Below are 19,858 nucleotides of genomic sequence, written 5' to 3'. Positions count from 1 at the left end.
TAAACATATATTGCATAATTCCAATAATTTGTGAATGCCTGAAATCCATGTTCAGTTTCGAATGTAAATTTCGATTTTTCAAAAAATTCAGTATGGAAGATTTAATAGCATTTTTTAACATGTGTATCAAAATAAACATTTAAGCAAAAGCAGGTTATAAAATATTTTAATTGAAGAAGTGAAATTATTGATGTTACATATTTTCTGTGCCCACTTCAGCATTAAAAAAAAAATAAATGCAGATGATGAATCTTGACAAATTTTACTGAAGATAAATCTACTTTTTGGAATATATTCCATTTCCTTTTAATTTTGTGTGGGTATTTTACCATTCTGTTCAATGAGCAAGCATGTTCAGATAAGTCAGTGAGTAGCAATATGTTCTGGAAAACAACAGTTGTTAACATTTTTTTATGGTAAAAAATAGGAATAAATGAAAGAGAGTTAAAAACAGAGTCACTTAATAAATTCAAATATTTAAATTCTAGTTGTTTTTTATTGCATTATTAATCCAGTTGTGTTTGCACAGAACATAATGGCAGAGCTTGTGAATAGATTGTTATGAGAAATCTTCCCAGTTGGAGTTTTTCTAAACATTTCTTTATCTTCCCCCCTTCATTTGAGAGCATAAAAATAACTTTGAAAGTTTATAATACTACAGTGGATATGCATTTAGTTTTTTTTTTTTTTTTTTTTTTTTTTTTAAACATAGAAATGAGATGAGTTTTTACAAAAACAGTTCATTTCCTTAAAATGTTTTCTTGTTTAACCTCTGAACTACATTTCATCCCTGTACTAACATTACTGTCTTTTCATATAATTATGGTTTAAAAATATAATAGTTCTATAATTTGTAAATCTTGGTTGACTAGTTCTTAAAGTAGGGATGTGATTTATTTATTTCTGTGCATTTCATATTGAAATTAGAAAAGGGAAAATGTATGCAAAATTCAGAAAAATATGATTTGTAATCTGCAAAATTCTCTAATCCATACAGCTCTTACTCCTAAGATGTGCAGATTATCAGAATTCTGTTGTAATAGTAACAAACAGATGAGCAGTTCCCAGCCTAAGTGTAAACAGTTTGATGACTTTATATGTAGGTTGTTATATGTAGCTTTATATGTAGGTTGCAAGTTTGGTGAGATATTGAGCAAAACATTTTCAGTAAAAGAATAATTACAAAGCAATGCTAAAAAATGGTGAACAATTCTTGCTTAGAAATACATAATGTTGAACAAAATTAGCTGCTGAAATTAATAGGCAGTTAATGATTAAAATGTATTTAGTTCAAACATATAAGGTTGTTCTACAAATTTCAAAAGCTTATTTTCTTAGCTCATTAACTAGGTAGTTAAAATTATAAAAATCTTATTGATAATGCAGTGCTGCTTTGTAACTTAGCAAAATCTGGAAATGTTTCTGTCAAATTTTCTCTGAAAGTTTGCATTTGGCAGTCAAAACTTCATAATTTTTTTTTTTTTTTTTCCTTTTTCTTTTGTGGAATATCTGTAAGGATTTATCAGCAAATTTAAAAAAAAAAAAAAAAAAAAAAATCTTTTTGAATATATAGTTTCATTTTCTTTCCTACCTAACCAGTATTACTAAAAGTTCGATAATCTTTGTTGCTAGATTTATTGAACTTCTATAAGGTTTTAATTTTAGTGTAATTTATAAGCTTGTCAAATATTTCATTTAAGTAAAAATGTAAGTATTTTATATTTTCCAAAATTTCATGCAGGTGACTACTGTGGATATGTTAAAGCCACCACCTGATTTTCGTTCCAATTTTGATTCTACACCACCTCCAATTCTTATTGATAGGGGCCTGAATATATTAGAAAATGAAAAGATTGAGCGTTATATAATGAAGAATGTGCCTGGAGGCCATAATCTTTTTGTACAAGACAAGGATACAGCAGCAGTCATTGAGGATTTGTATATTGTAAGTTTAATAATTCATATTTAGCAATTAAATAATGAGTTTTTGTGTCTTAGTGCTTAAAGTATTACTCATTTCTTAAGTGTCTGATGTTCCACTTCTTTACAAATAGTCTTTGTGATGGTATGATAATTTCTCAATAGATTTAGCAGATTTAAATTATAAAACATTGAATGGTAAGAATTTGTTAATCTTTAGAATAACTGTAGCCAAAATAAATTTTGAATTTTTGAAATGGTTACTTTAAAATATTGGCTAGGTTTGCTATTATACCACTCTGTGTTTTATCTTGAAAAAGGTTTACTGTTAACATTTGCATCATTACGCCTTTTAGCTTGATTTTTGCAGTTTCTGCTGAGTTGCTCCTTTCAGCAGACCTGAAAATAATTTGAGGCTTAATTTTGCACTACTGAAGATGTCTTTTGCATCTACAGGATACTACAGATCATAAAGGCAGAAACCTTCATTAGTGTGCTGTGCCACAAAGGTGCCTAAACCTTTACGAAAATCAGCTTCAAACTTGAATAGTGAAATTTTTGGGAAGTTGCAGACACCTTCAATTCTTATGCTAGATATTGCTATGCAGTCCAGTTTTCATTTGCGTTGATAAATAATTAAGCAGATGTTGAAATAAATCCATGACACTTTTATGAAAAATGGGGAATTTGTATAAAGTTACCTATACCTGTATGGAAATGCTTGGTTACCATTACGATGCTAGTGTTTTTTCATTGGTTGTGGTGAACCAAAATAATGTTGTAGGTTGTGGTTTTCGAAAGAGGTTCATGTTATTAGAGCTGCCTTATCATTTAATATCATAATGTAATCTTTTCATAAAAATGCCAAAATGCTATACTTGCGAGGTGTGGATACACTTTATATATTATAGTCTTGCTTCATTAGATCTAGGATGAAAGTAGACCATAAACTTAATGTGTTTTATCATAGATCTAATATTCTGTTTAATGTTAATTTTTTAATGCGCCAAAAAGAGTTAGTCGAATAGGACGAAATTCGGTAGAAGTGATGTATGAAAAAAATTAAAATTTCAGATGACTTGATTTGTTTTATTCAGGAGATACAGCTACATATACTGAATAAATCAGTAAGACATTAATCTACCTCTGGTCCTAATGCAAGTTGTTATCTGGCTTGGGATTGACTTGTAGAATTGTTGGATGACTTCCTGTGGGATTTCTTGGCCAAACTCCTTCCCCAAGTTGAAGCATCACCATTGTGGGGTGGTCAAAGATATCTGTTCAGCAGACCCTATTTATGCTTTGTTGGGGAGATATAGCCCCTGAGGTGTTTGACAAACAAACAAAAAAAAAAAATCGTTACAAATGACTGCCGTGTGCATTTGGGAATTAACCTGCTGAAATCATCACCGACATACTGCTGCGCTGCAAAGATGTCATGGATAACAACCAAAAGGATTGAACTATCAAATGAAATGGCACAGATCATAACTTCCTTTTGACTGTTTGATGGACAACTATTGGATCAGTTTCCCACTACTGTTGACTTCACTCTTAATCATGACTCAAGACTTATAGCTAAAGACAATTGGTCTTTGATCAGTTTTTGGGTCAGACAAGCTGGACAGCACTGCATACGTGCTTGCTGGTATATATAAGTGAGCAGTAGTTAGGACAGTGGGCATTGTGATGACAGACTAGCCTCTGAGTTGCCTATTAATGATTTTTCAGACCACTCATATCCCTGTTACATATGAGATGTTAATAATGCTGAATTGGGTGCAGTGAGAGTTGCTTAAATGATCGGTCTGTCCTCTTATGTCATTTTTCTAGATCGATCAGTGTCTTTTTGATGCTGTTATGTGTCATGGTTCAAGAGTTCCTAACAGCACTGTCATTACTGCAAATTTTTCCATTTTTACATCTCCTGCTCTCCTAGTAGATTACTGAATGTCTTGGTTTTAAATTTTTATTCTTTACTAAAGAAGGTATCTCGGCAGTAAATGAAGTTTATTGAATTAATTGTTCTTGAATTGTACAAATTGCATTCACCTATCCTTACTAATTTTCAGTATAATTTTTTATATTAAATTTTGTTTGGTTATTACTGTGGATGATTTCAGACTTTTTTTAATAAAGATTCAAGTGTTTAATTAGTTAATATTTGTACTTTATTTTTGTTTTATACCAGTAATTGGTGCAATACAATATTTATCCACGTAGTAATATATATTAATTGTATTTTCATTGCCTTTAAAAATACGTAGGTAAATAAAAGCTGTTTTCCCTACTTGGGCTTTCTCGGTATAAAAGTATAAGAAAATTACAAAATGAAAATAGCAAGATAACTCAGCATGACGTTGCATCTTCAGATACAAAATATTGTATGAAATCAGAATATTAATGTTATTTTGAAAGAATATTGTTCTGAATGACTATTCCAAGAAACTGCAAATAAAGCAATAATAACTAAACAGCAGATGGTAAAAAATCATGTCATGTGGAGTATTTACATATTATCCCACTGACCATGAAAGGGGGCAGAGATTCTGCAGAAACTAACAACTTTATTTTTAATAAGTAGTTGGTATTCAATCTGCTTATTAGTTTTTGCACTTCGTAAAAGGGCTTTTGTCGTTTTCTTCTATTTTGTTAGGCCTGATTTTATGGAAGCTGTGTAGAGTTCTATGAGTACAAACTCTGCACAGATTATTGCACACAATAATATTAATATTACTGTTTTGTCTGTATTCACCTAACCTTATCATATCCATGAAATACACTTTTTTTATGGTAAGCTCTCATAACTTTTAAAATAATCCTCTGCTTGTTTTATAGAAGACAGGTTCTAGGTTTTAATATTGTTTTCTAAATGCAATTCAAAATACAGCAATAACAATTAAATTATGTATCCTTCTTCGTTAAAATAAAAGATGGCTTATCCAGAGAATCGATCAGGGTTACTTTAAATGAAAGCACAGACATTATGCTTATTCATAATTGGCGCTGAATCGCATTGCTTTGTGATACTTTCATGGTCAATGAGATAATACATAAGCACCATTACATTTTATAATGAAAGTTTAAACATCTGTTAATAATCAGTTGCATTTATCTTGAATATACAATGGACAATTTCATGATGATGTCGTGTCTATGACAAAGTGCAATTATGTAGCTCCGAAGCTGTCAAAGACAGCTTTTGCAACCTCGGCAGCTCTATCCTTGGACAATTTCATGGATTACTTATTAGGAGCAAGATTGGGACTATAGGATGGATGGCTTAATACATTTTCTAGCAAGACTCCTGCAGATATATATTGAGCTGTATGTAGGCGAGAATTGTTGTGGATCAACACAACACCAACATCGAGCGTACCATGATTTGTTCCAGATAACACATTCCAAATTCTACATGGTTTCACAGTAATAATTAACATTTATCTCTAACTAGGAAGTCAATGAGCAGAATGCCCTTTCTAACCCAGAGTAACCCAGAGTCCTGCTATGAAATCCTGTGACACTAATGCATTGTTTTTCTGTTAGGCTTCCAGGACAAAATGAGCAGTTCGTGTTTCATTAACTGTGGTGATCCTTTTGAGGAATTCGTCATTGCCATCATGCAGAAAAGTCAGTGCTTATCAAGCTCTCTAGCACACACCTCGAGCAAAATTTCCAGATCAGTAGGTGTTTTGTGATAATTTTGTGCAACAAAATATTGGATATCTGTAGAAAATGGTTCCTGAGTTTGTATTCTGAAGCAGTGGTTCTCTCTAAAATGGACTGGTGGACAAGGTTATTTAATGGGTGGCCATCCAGTGTGCTCTGGATTGTGGATGTCTTGAATCACCTTAAAAAATTGCTTGCAGAAACACCACACTACCTGCATGCTGAGTGATGTCACGCCTGCAGACTTGACACAGATGGTGTTGAATTTCAATCTGTGTGTAAAAATTTTCTCAGAGACCTAACCTTGTACTTAATGGATGAAAAAATAAGCGCTAAGCCTTTTAAGCTGTTGTAACTGTTTTGATAAATGACCAGGAAGTGACAACTGTTGCATATGATAGCCACATCATAAAACTCTAAGCCATGTGTGTTTGCCTTAACAGTGGTGCTTGCCATGTGATGTCAGCAAACTTGCAACTGTTTTGAAGAAAATTTGTTTGAAAATAGCATCTGCAATTAGCAGATTTTGCTCCCCAGGGAACAAAGAAAAAGAAGATTGCTGAAGTCCAGTGCAATATTTCTACGAGTAATGTTTTTGCTTGTTTTAAAAGCAGATTCCTATCATCCTCTGTTTAATTTGAGGCTGGTTTTTTTTAATAATCTTCATTTTATGGTTTTGGTACATAATTGCTTAATAAGCTGGATCCCTTTTAGTATTTCTTTGTTTTTTAATAAACATGTAATTTCTTATTTGAAAAGAAAATCTAAATCTATTAAATAATAAAATGAGATAAGAATTTCCAGAATTTGAAAAGTTTTAAAAGAAGTCATCTTTTTCACGTGTTAGTGTGTTACATTGTATTTTTAGTGCTGATGTTTGTTTAAATATCTTATTTTAATATTTTCTTAATTTGAATAGAAATTTAAATTAATGCTTACAAGGCGAGATGAACAATCAAAACGAGCTCTTCTAAATCAACTAAGGAATATAGATGCCCACTTGGAAAAAAAAGCAGGACGATTTTTGACAGGAGATACCATGTGTTGTTTTGACTGTGAATTAATGCCTCGATTGCAGCACATCAGGGTAGCAGGTACAGAAAAAAATTTATACTTTAGTTTTTCTTCTTAATGTTAGCTAAATTTTAGCCTAAATTAGACATTTTTAATACCTATATTCCTGATAATCTGTATTTTAACATGAGCTTTCTTGTGTTATTGGTATTAAATAGTCATGATACAAAAAAATTCAGATTAATATATTTTTGTGTATTTTTTTTACTAATTTGCTTTTTTAAATAGTTTGCTTTTCTCCATGAGCATTTTATTCATTTAAGTCACTTGGAATTTTTAAGAATAATGGTTTCATAATTTTTTTGATAATTAGTAAAAATTGACAGGATTTATTTGAGAATTCATTATAACCTCTGACATATAACTCATATTTTAAACAGGGTTTGTACGGTCCTTAAGAGTCCGTAAAAGTCCTTAAATTTTTTTGAATTGATTTTTTGTCCATAAAAGTCCTTAATTTTAATCATCTGAAATTTCTGTCTGTTTTTGTGACTGCCATTTTGAGTGTGCATTTTGGGGGAATATTTTTGTCGATTCACTGACATATATGGTTATCTTTTGAATGGGTTAATGGGTTATAATTTGTTTCTATTTCTAATATAAATGATGGGATACTTGTGTTTCTAAACAGGAAGTGAAACACAAGCCTTTCGAAATTCATTTTTTCTAATAAAGAGCTCTTAAAAAAGTTTTCGCTTTTGGGGATGCGAGTTCTTTTATTAAACGCTTCTAAATTTGGCAACTTGTCACCATTTTGGCGATTTTAAGATCAGTTTCTGTAGAACATTTTTAATTCCGAGATCTGAAAATTTTTTGACGATTTTTTCAAAACATCACAACATTGATAAATTTCATTAAAAGAATGGTAACATATTGAAATTATATTTAAAAAATAACATTAAAATAAAACATTTTTATTTTTTGCAGTCATATTATAAAGGTTCATTTTGGCAATTTATTATACAATATTTTGAATCTGAAAAATAAACAATGTAATAATGCCATAAAGCATAATTTATGAAAGAGCTCTTAGCAAAAGCAAAATTAGCTATATAATTAATTTAAAATGTCTTCTTTTTAATTTTTTCATTGTAAGCGTTTTTCCCATGTAATTGTCTTAGAATATTCAAAATTCTCATAAAATGTATCAGTTTTCTCTATAAAATTAATTTTACACTTTCTCTCTCTCTCTCTCTCTCTCTCTTTTTTTCCCCCCCAAATTATTTCTGGCTTTTTGCTGTTACAGAATTGGTAGGGATAATTTTGCTTTAGTATTTTAGACATTGCAGCTTGGAAAGTTTAGAAGGCAAGAGCTATAGACCCACGATTCTAGAAGATTTGTAAAATATGTGACAAAATGAAAAATATCTCCATGTTATCAACACCTAATGGATGTATTTTACGGAAAGTTTGTGATGAATTTCTTACTTTTTGAAGAACGTATGGAAGAATAATGAAAACATAATATTTGAATGTTTTACTCCTGATACTAGAATCTTTTTCTTAACATGTTTATCTTCTCTTTATTTTCTCTACTTTTCACTAGACACAAGGATGGAAAATATCAAAAATGCTTCTAATCTTATCACTTGAGCAGGCATTATAGAAAGGGATTTTTTTATTAATAAAGAAATTAAAAACTTACAATTTAAAAGATTCATCTAATATGTATTAATGCATCATACACATAGCTGGCACTAGGCATTTTCCCACCTGATGCAATCTCCGTGGATCCTAAATTCTGCTTCCAATGCCTGCTCTAAATTTAAAAATTTTGCCATTTCTAGATTTGGTTGTTCGGTGTGTCACTAAATTCTAAAAATTATGCCATATTAAAATTACACCAGCTCTGTAACTGTCCTTTACCATATATATTTCATATTTCTTTTGAATATTCATATTACTAAAGAAATAAAATTAGCCATTTTTTCTATATATTCTAAATGCATTTAGTGTTTTTTAGAATAACAGAAATCCTTAATTAAATCCCAAAATTCTAAAATGAATAGGTAAAAGGGTTGTAGAAAGAAACTGAATGCATAAAGAAAATTATTCTTCAAAGATATGTGCAGTTATTATTAAGTAAATTACCCAATTGTTTATGATTTCAGCCTTTAGTATAGGCCCACCAGTGGCCAAGCGGTAAAGTCGCTGAACACTGGTAGTTCGGTCCGAGGTTCGAATTCCGCGAACGGGCTGGCTGCATGGGTGTTTTCGTGGTTTTCCCCATGTGTAACGTGTATACGAGCCAGTTTCCCTTAGAAAGTCCTCCACGAAAGGCATCCCTCCTCTTAGGCAGATAGCCCTAGTGTGCTTTGCCATAATTAAATACGTCACGTCACAGCCTTTAGTATAATTCCATTTCTATTTCCTCAAATGATAGAGTTACGGAGCCAGATTAAATTTAAATTAAATTGTATAATCTTTGACCACTAGTCCACATTTTGAGTTTGAATTTGACTGCTCTTGTATAATTAATTACGTCACCGTGAGCTGTAATTGATTTTGTTAGCATCAGAACATGCCTTTATGTTATAAGTTCTTTTTAAATAAGAGGCTTAAAACCTTTGTCTGATATTGTAGTTACTTTCAGACATAGCAATAATTTGCTTCACGTCTGTCTGGGGTTTGGTACTATTTAACTTTTACCAGATCAAGTAAACCCTCATAGCTACATTGTGGAGAGGTTGGTGAGTTAGGAGATAAAGCACGCAAAAACTAGCGAGAGCATTGGTTTGCATATTGAGACAATTCTCTAATTATTGTTAGAAAAGATGCTTAAAGAGAAGGAAATCGATATAAACTAGCCAAAATGTTTGGGAAGGCTTTAAATTAAAATGACGGATAAATATTTTGTTGAGTGTTGTTACAAAACAGTTTGTTACAAAACAGAACTGTTTTGTAGCTTTTAATGTGTAATTAGCCTAATATCATTTAAGTATCAATGTCATAAATTACATGTATTTTAAACTGTGAAATTCTATTAGATTGTGATTTTAATAGGGCTTTTTTTAACAAATATTGTTAAAAAATAAAATTTAATAGCAGCCATGTAAATCCATAATGACTAAGGTTATCTAATTACCTAATTTAATCATTTATAATTAACTGCTTACCCTTAAAATTATCTCTACATATTAAAGAGAGTTATTTGCCTTTCATTAATACTCACTGTGGTCACAAGATAAAACAGGGTTCGTAGCGGTCCTTACAAGTGCTTATAAGTCATTATATTTGAAAATAAAATATAAAGGCCCTTATAGGTGCTTACTTTTTCTTTAAAGCCCTTATTTTTTTTGTTTTTAGACCTTATTTTTTGCTTTTAGTGCTTTTTTTTTATCCTTTTTTTTTAATGAACATGCATTTTTTTCCCGTACCAAAGCCGAAACTAAATAAACAACTTTTCTTCCTTATTTGCAATGTCAGATGGTGAATCATACTCCCGGAAATTGCTTTTCCCCCCTTTCTCTGCATTACCGTAACCTATGGTGCGTGCGAGAGTACAGACAGGTGCACGTTGTTCTATTGGTCAAAGAATTACGAAAATGGTAGAAAATTCCATTACATTCGGTATTCTTTTCCTCCCACCCAAATACTACACACGTTTGAATTTCTATCAAGATTTTAATAATTTGCATTCTCGTTCCGCGTGATCAGTTCATATTCGTGTTTATTATGATCGTTATGCTTATATTATGAATATATGCATGAATATTTATAATAATATAGTTGCAGTAACTGCTGAAGTATAGATAAACTTCCAAAAATGGGTGTGTTTTTACACAGATTAGCTTTCTAGGGAATAATATTCGGAATGGCTTAAATAAAAGGAAGGTAATCGAATAGTCAAAATAAGTTCTTCCCCCCCTCAATACATTATACAGTACGGAGGTTGGGAGGTTCTCCACTTTCTCCGCAAAATCTCTAATATTGAAGCAGCGGATTCCCCTCCTCCCCACTGTCCAATCTGGATTGAATAGGACTAAAAGTTCTTGCTATCTACCCAACCTAAGCGAAGATTGATTCTATTCCAGAAATTTAACGCAGTCTGTTGAAAATTAGAATCAGAAACACCCCAAATTAGAAAGTCTCTTTCTTTTCCTTTATTTAGTTCTTTATTCTCCGAATACCGGCAGCTGTTGATTCCGATTGCGTAATATCACATGTGGAAGAATTACGCCGCACGTATTGCGCAATAACATTTGCGGTGTTTTGCAGAGATAATTGATTTTGATGTTCCATCTGAGATTTGTTTATGAACACTTAAAAGAGTTTTTCTGTGCTTTCTAAGTAGAATATTTCTCAGTTCCGTTGGTCTGTTTTTATATGATGCACATATCGAAATGTCAAAATCATTTATTAAGCCGAGAAATCTAAAGAACGGCTACTATCTCCCCCCAATCCTCTTTTTCCAGTTACTATCCGGAATATTTGGCAATTTCCGAGTATGCGGGTTAGTTAAGCTTTTACTGTTAAAGGAGACTGCATGAAGCAGTTTTCCGTCTTCTGATTTCAGAAATGTGCCTCTTTTTTACTTAAATTACTTTGCTTGGAATATATGTTAAGGGAAAACTGTTATGCAATGAAAATTTAGAAATTGTTCAGAATTTTGATTTAAGTTAAATTATTTAAATATTAATATGAGTGGAAAAATAAATTGTATTTTTTATTAGGTGCCAAACGAATACAATTAATATGGCTTATTATTATTTATTTTCTATATTTTAAACTGAAATTTCATCATTAAATCTTGTAATATAGTTTAGTTCTGCATAGTTTTTTTTCTTCTCATTGTAAACTAATTCTGTAAATTGAACTGTCATTTAAAATTAAAAAAAAAAAAAGTTAATTGTTTTCCATGGCTCATTTTCTTAATAAATATTTGCATTGCTTATATTTTAAATTACAAGTCTAATTTTTCTTTTAAAGTTATGCAGTTGTGTATAATATAATTAGACAGGTGCTTATTTTTTCCTTAAAATGTGCTTGAAAAGTGCTTATAGGTGCTTATTTTTTTAACTAAAATGTGGCTATGAACCCTGTAAAACACAAAAATGTAAAACTTACTCTTTGCATCTAGTGAGACTTAATACAAAACAACTTATCACCTCTGCTGCTTTAATGGCTTATTGAGACCTTAAAGCATATTAACTGGGTTACAACCTCTGGAACTCTACACAAAGCTATGACACTAACTGCATCAAACAGAGCCTGACTAAATTTCAACACTTGCCAACTGTGCCTACATCAGGCCTTTCAGGTTTGTTCAATTCAGCATGTTTCTCTCTGGACAATCAGCAGTGGTGATTCTTTTGTTATGAATCATGCTGATTATGATCTTACTTCTCATTTTAACCTATGCCGCTTGACATAAAATCTAACACCTGCTATTTACGAAATCTCTAGACTGACCAAGTATGTGACAAAATGAGACATAAAAAATCAACATAAAGCTAACTATTAGTAAAATGTAAATGTCACATATCTTCTTTCAAATATGTCGAACTTTTACAAGTGTAAAATATTTAATGCTACTTGATAAATTGCATAAAGTTTATTTTATTCTCAAACTTATTAATAATTATGTTAATTAATTCATATTTAGTAATAATGCATACTACTTAGGAATCTATTTTATTTTTAGGACGGTATTACAAAAGTGAAATTTAAGCATAGAATAATATTTTTAATTGAATGTATACAGTTCCCATTTGCTCATAGGTCCTTAATTTTTTTCATTAGTGGTCCTTAAAAGTCCTTAATTTCCGTGTGCAGAAATGTGTACGAACCTTGTTAAAGTTTGCAGTTCTGTAATTCTACTTGGCATTTGCTAATGAATTTTGATAGAGTTAAAAAAAAATAAATAAAGGGGGTTAATAAAATAAAAAACTAAATTATTTCAACTCGAACTGATTTTTAAAATTTAACAAAAATGTGCTTTGTTATTTTATTGAAAATGCTCTGTTACTATATCTGTTTTAAAATAAATTTTAAAAAATTTCATGTTTGCAAGTTTATTGGGTAAAAATCATTAAATTTTAGTAATAGCTTAAATAGTATGTTCACATGCATTTAACTTTAAATCATTATTACACTTTTGTAAATTTTGAATTTTTTATGTGGTTTTATATAAGACTTTTACTTCCTTTCCTGGCAGAAGTATTTTAAAAAACTGTGCATTAGTAATTATTCCAAACATGACTGTACAATAATTAGCTGTCCTTTTTAACAGGAATAAATTCATGTTTGTTGTATAATTGATATGTATAAGTATGTGTGATTGAAATTAAGACATTTTAGTGAAAACATGCCATTTAATATTTTAAATTTAAAAACTGTTTTTTTTTTTGTCGAAAATTTTCATGTACTTCGTGTAGTGCTGATCATCATTATTAGTTGCATGAAAGCATGTAGTGGAATAAAGTAGTGTTCTTCCAGTATATTCCCTTTATTCTAGGTTTTCCAGTTTTAAATAGTTATGGGTTTTGAATTGTTTTCAGTGACCTAAGGCATTGTAACTTGGGCCTCTCGTGCCTTCCACACGCTGTTAGCATATGGTTAAAGATTTTAAGTTATTGCTTTTCTTATGGCCATTCTTATGATATCTCATTCTGTTGATCTTAGTGTTTTTTTCTTTTTTTTTTTTTTGTTAGCAATAGGCAATGTTTAGTATGCGTTGAACTGTTTCTGAAGCATATATGTAATATTAGTTTTAAAATGCCCAAAGACTGTAGAAGCATCAGCAGATGAGATTGTCTGTATTTTGATACTAATATCATTATTGCAATTTCCAAGTCAGGATAAATAAAATTATCATATCCTTCAGATCTAAACTGATGAATTTCTAAGAAGGATAAAACTAGACTCTTTTGGGCAATAGCAACAAATTTTATATACATAAACTTCTAAGCCTGTATTTCATAGTCTTCAGATCTTATGGACCCACAAATAAAATTGTGCTATCAGATATGTAATCAGAGTTATTCACGCCAATGATCATTTAAAGTAAAGGTGCTTTGCTATTTTGGTCAAAAAGTTATGGATGTTACTATGTTCTCAAAGTAAACAAAAAGGGTTTATTAGTTAAAAGTGTTTTCTTGGATCCTTGGGTCTTGGGGTATACATTTTGAAGATGATGTTAAATTTTCCATTTTCTTTCATTACCTTTTGGTTTTTAGTCAGAAGTTGTGCTAAAAGTATGAGTATTACCTGGAAAAGATATTTTTAGTGAACTGTGATATCTCTAAAAAAAGGGGTAAAAACCGTCCCAGTTAGATGTTGCTGTAGTGATTGATAAAAAGAGGAATTTCCCTCCGGATTTATCACACTTGCTTACGTAGTACATGTACTTCATGTTAATGAATAGTTCTATAGATAATATAAGTAATTATTAGAAACTAAAGTTGTGAGTTAGAAAGATATATCTCTTCAATGCAGTAAAACTATTAACTAATTCAGCTTACAAATTTATTTCTAGGAAAATATTTTGCTGATTTCGAAATCCCTGATGATTTGAGGAACCTGTGGTTGTACATGGCACGAATGTATCAGCTTGATGCTTTCACTCAGTCCTGTCCTGCAGATCAGGATATTATAAATCACTACAAACTGCAACAAGGCACAAAGATGAAAAAACATGAAGAGCTTGAGACACCAACTTACACTACTTCAATTCCTGAAGGGATACTTGATTAAAATATACTCATTGATAAATTGAAGAAACCAACTGCACATTTATTCTGTGTTAACTCAAGTTTTCAACTCCCAAGAATGCTTTTGTAATTAATGTTTTCCAGTGCCCTTATCTGTGAAATATATTAAAAATTATTTGTTATCTTCCATCTGTTTTGTAGATTAGAAAGGCAAGAATTTTAGTCTCAGAACTTCAAGGAATAGCTAGAAGGTAAAATTTATAGCACCTTTTAGCTGAAAGATTTTTCACAGATACTAATATTATCTGGTCATGAAATTGTGAGTGTTTGGATTAATTCTGATTATGTGCTGTGGCTTATATTTTGTGCATTTATTTAGCTAGCCTGTACAGAATGTGCACAAAAATAATTTGGGCTGAATTTTGTACATGGTTATTATAGCCTTTGTATTTTTACTTATTTTCATGTCACATTGTAAAGCTATGCAAATTTTTGATAATATTTCATGTGATATATTTGTATTTGTGTGCATACAAATTAATTCAGAAATAAATCATTTCTCAGTTAAATATGAAATATTTGGTCATATTTTTTGTATGAAAAGTGCTTGCATATATTTCAATATGTATTCAATTCCAATACCTTTTTCAATATTTGCTGTTATTAATTAGCATTAGTGTGCATTTAACTGTTGTTCTTTGTGTGCTATTTTATTTGTAGTAAATAAGTAATATAGAAGACCATTCTATTTTTGTTTGCAGAATATGACTGATAATAGAGGATAGGAAAGTACTTAAATGTGTTATTATATTCAAGTTAATTTTGCATGGTGTAATATTAAAATACATATTTTTCCAAGAATTATTCTAGTTAAGTTTTAATATTTATTGATATATTTGTCTTAATTTTCATTGCAATATTTTTTATAGTCTGAATCAGCAAAATTTCTGATTACTAGTAAAGAACAAACATACAGGTAATTTACATATGCTACTAAACATAATAAAACTGGTTGTGCCGCATTGATATTAAAGGTGCTGATAATAAATAAGCAGATTTTGGCAAATGTAAAATATTCTTAGGATTTCTGAATTAATGATTTATGGGTATTAAGTGTCTGTTCTTGTTAGTTTCATTTAATAGACATTTTTTGACCCTTCTTCAGCTGATATTTAGTTTCTAATGTGAATTATTTTACTAAATTTGAGTTTTTGTATTAAAGGAGATAAAAGTTTATGCATTTGTGTAAATTATTCATTTACAAAATGCTGTGTGTATACAAGATGTATTATTGTGTAGAAATTCTTTATAGGGCCCATTATATAAGTTTAGGCTTGTGGATGTTTGTCTTTTTAATCAATCTTGAAATATAACCTACTCTGTGTTGAAGAATCATTCTGACATGTCATAAAATTGCATTCCTAAGCAAGAAAGTCCAAATTTACTTGCATTTATTAAGAGCTTAGAAATTACAAATTTTTATAAAAAAAAAACTTTGTAGTGAACTTTTCAAATATTCATAGTCAGCTTTACTTCATAGTCATTTTAGTCTGAAAATTCCAACTTGTTTTATGTAAATTTTGATGAGTGAATATAAGTATTCATTATTTTGTATATTTTTATAAACTTTATATTGGACTTGGGGTAATGCGTATAGATCTTTGAAAAAACCCTATGTGCATAAGAAATTTTACAAGTGCTTTTACAGTGCATCATGAGCAAGCAAACTTTGTGGCCATGTATCTTTTCTTCCAGCCATTCAAACTGCTCTACACGAACAGTGGGGGTTTGTTTCTATTGATATTTCTAAAATATATAACTGGATACTATTAAAAGTTCTGTCAAGTCCTTATTGTATCTAGAAATTTGACCGTTGCCAAAAGGTATTATGATTTTCTGTTACATAGGCTAGTATTAAATAGAGATGTGAAATGGCTGCAGTCTTATACCAAAACAAACTGAATTAGATTTAGGTAGGTTTTAATTGGCAATTAACATATCATCTGTTAGTGATTGTGTAAAAAATTACTAGGAGTTTGAGTATTTTTTTATGCACAAAATGAGTTAATGTGTACCTGATGGCTGTATTTAAATTTCAAGATGTCATATTTTAGAAATTAAACATGTTTTTTTAAGAGGCTTTTTATTTTCAAAAGCTAGCAGGGTATTCATCAAGTGAATACAAAGTAAAAATAGCTCTCAATATTTGAAAAAAATGATTAGTTATTAACCCTAAGATAATCGTAGATTACCATGCAATTACTTTAGCTTCTGGATATGGTGCAGCGCTTTTGGAACAGTATTGAATAATCTTATTTCCAAAGAAAAGTAATTGAGAGCAGCTGCTGGCTTCCCTTACTTTCTTAATCACCACATGCTTATTTCTCAGGACAAGTTAAACTAATGCTTGGTGTAAAATGTGTGGCATTTAAAAGAACTCTTGGAAAATAAAGTATTGTAATAATAAATTTTTGTTGTCTGCCTCTTATGATAAATAAAATCATAAGCTACAAATATTTAAAATTGGAGAATTATGCTATTTTCACTATTCAGTAATCTCATTAAACTTTTAACATAATTAATTATCTTTAGATGTAATTTCTACAGCCCTTCAAATTTTTATTTCATTTTATAGGGGAAAATAGATTAAGAATGTAAGGCTAAAGAATTGTGAAATTTAGATCTAGAAACATCCTCTCTGGAGTTTCTATATATGATCAGTGTATTTTTTTATTTTATTTGCAATGAAATAAAAGCAGCCATTATACATTTATCTATGAAATGCATTGATGAAATATTGAAATGCATTTGCTAAGATACAGATTGCCCTTCTGTATGTTTACTTTTAATTTTCTTTTCCTCCCCTACATCTATTTTATTGTAAAATAGTTTCTCTGCCCAATTCTTTTTTTTTATTATTATATCTGTACACAAACTTATGAACATCTGTACTAAACTTATAAAATTGCTAATAATTTAGCGGCAGTTTTAAGGCATATAGCCGTGCCACTGAATTATTAGAAGCATATCTTGGTAATTTTTTAGTTTCTATAAGTCGCTTGATAAATATATAAAAGATTGCATTTTAAATAACCCATTGTTGAGTAAATAGCTGTCAGTGATTCGTTTAAATTTAGAAGTAAATGTTTTCATTTTGTAATTTAAAAAGAAATTAAAGAATTAAATCTAAATTAGAGGAATATTAATGACTAAAAATGCATGTGGCAATAAGCATTTAGTCCGGGGCCATATTTTATTTATTTCAAAATGCTAATTAAGAACATTCCATTTTCAAATCCTGTTTTGCTTCGCATTAAATTTCTTATATTTGCAGGAGATTCTGATCAGTGTAGATTTATCTTGAAAAATTTGTTTAGGGAAATTATGTATGTGCATGTGCTGTTTGAATTAGTTTTCATACTTAGTGATGCATATTTTATTCTTGGAAAAAATTTACATGTTTTCTATGCCACAAGTGCCATATTTTCAAGGGAAACTTTTTTATATCAGGTAATAAAAATGTCCAGCAACATAAAATGTGCAATTTATGTAGAATTTTTGGTTTATAATTATAACTTAGTACTTCATGTAGTTGTTTATATAATCAAGGTATTTATGTGTTTTTAATTGTTAAGTGAGTGCTTTTTATGTGGAATATTGTTGGTTTATTTCTCTTTGAATGACTTAAAATTTGATGAAAAATTAATGCTGTAGCTGTAGAAAATTAATTGGCCCTTTCGTATTTTTTTTAAAGTTATGCACGTTTGAGAATCAGTTGCCATTAATTCATTCAAGGTGTCATTTACAGGTGATCACATTTATACTTCATTGCTGCTGAAAAATAATAATTAAAAGTACGGATTTGTGTGCTCTTGGACTTAATTAATTTTTCGTTTACTGCTCTGATATTTGATTAAATTATTAGCATAAGAAAACAGAAAAAGTAAGCAAGTTGTATCATTTTTGTCACATGTAGAGCTTGGTTTAAAAAGATTTTTGTAGCTGGTGAATTTTTTATAATGTTTTAAAAGTATATTTACAATGCTAAAAGCTGCATCAGATTAATTGTTCAATTATGTAAAGCATGTGAATAAATACTTTTCAGTTTGTTTAAAAAATAAAATAAGTTGAATGCTAGTGTTTAATGTTTTGAATGCATCAAGTGTACTTTCTCCAGCGTGATCTGATTAATTTTTTTATAAAATGGTTTGATGTTCGTAGAGATTAATCATATAACTTTGAAAGCATAACTGATTAAAACATTTTTGGTGTTTTATTCTAAGCAAATTTTAGAAATTATGATAAATCAAATTGCTGTGAAACTATTGTAGTAACTTAGCACCAATAGATTTAACATACTCACTGCAGATTAAACACTGGCATGTTATGTATCATATAATGCTGATCATTCACCAGCATTTGGTGAGATATAAGCATTTTGTTTTCTTGTTCATTGACATTTTCTTAGGTGTATGTAGTTTTATGGGTTTAGTATGGCTTGTTTGATTATGGACACCAGAACTATCTGCATTATGGAAGGGTTGCTTTTGTGAAGGACTTTCTAAGTGAAACTGGTTTGAATCCATTTTACACAACACCATAAAAATACTAATGTGCCTAGTAACAAACAAAGGTTAAACTACCAGTGTTTAGCTACTTTACTGCACGTCATCTGGTGGAATTAATTGTATAGGTATTGTAGTAAATGCAGTAAATTTGATCTTTTTTCTTGGCAATAGTCAAGTAATTTTTTTTCAAAATTTTCCAATAATACAAGAGACATAAATGGCAATATACCAGGTACTTTGATAATGTACCTGGTACACACTCAAGAGCCAAAATATTATGACCAGCCCTACATTTTGCAATGAACACGCCTGGATGATGTGGAAGGCACTTGATCAGGTGGAAGTGGTATTTAACTGCTGCTGGAGAGTCTGAAGAATCATTCTTTCACTTCTGTGTGTGATGGGAAACGCTGCGCATCTAAGGGACTTGGATAGAGGGCAGATTGTAATGGCTCGAAGGCTCGGAAAAAGTATTTTCGAAACTGCACGACTCGTGGGTTGTTAGCGATCTACAGTTGTTAGTACGTATGAAAAGTGGATGAATGACGGTGAAACCAGCAGTAGATGACATGGTGTTGGACGTCCACACTCTATCAAAGAAAAAGGTCGTCGGAGACTGTCTCGCATGGTGAAGCAAAACCGGAGCCAGGCAGTGGCTCAGCTGACAGTCGAATACAATGCAGGGCCAAGTAGAAAAGTATCAGAGCATACAGTTCAGCGGACACTGTTAGATATGGGTCTATGCAGCAAACATCTCACTCGTGGCCTTTGCTGACCAAGCGTCATCGCCACCTGCGCTGGGCCCGGGAACATCGTGACTGGTCCATGGATCAGTGGGAGACAGTTTCCTGGTCAGATGAATCACGGTTTGTCATTCATCACGCCAATGGCCGTGTCAGGATGCGCCATCTTCCAGGAGAACAGTTGCTCCCTCAATGCACAGTAGGTCGTACACAGGCCGGTGGTGGCGGTATT

The 19,858-nt window shown here is 30.8% G+C and overlaps 1 protein-coding gene across 1 annotated transcript in view; it reads left to right on the top strand.

Moving 5' to 3' along the window:
* The window catches only part of Clic (chloride intracellular channel protein 5), a 51,427-nt gene extending 32,975 nt beyond the window's left edge, over nucleotides 1–18,452 (top strand). Inside the window, exons 3-5 of the mRNA XM_085808059.1 lie at nucleotides 1,742–1,945; nucleotides 6,509–6,683; nucleotides 14,141–18,452. Of these exons, the coding sequence (XP_085664185.1) occupies nucleotides 1,742–1,945; nucleotides 6,509–6,683; nucleotides 14,141–14,358 (597 nt within the window). The 3' untranslated portion in view covers nucleotides 14,359–18,452. The remainder of the gene's footprint in view (nucleotides 1–1,741; nucleotides 1,946–6,508; nucleotides 6,684–14,140) is intronic.
* The last annotated feature ends 1,406 nt before the right edge of the window (nucleotides 18,453–19,858 follow it).

This window comes from Stegodyphus dumicola, chromosome X1 (genome assembly GCF_044657685.1).
Source record: "Stegodyphus dumicola isolate Sdum_Otavi_A_Nest chromosome X1, ASM4465768v1".
NCBI classification, from domain to species: domain Eukaryota; kingdom Metazoa; phylum Arthropoda; class Arachnida; order Araneae; family Eresidae; genus Stegodyphus; species Stegodyphus dumicola.
The sequence above is the reverse complement of the archived record's forward strand: the minus strand, read 5'-3'. Positions and strand labels throughout refer to the sequence as shown.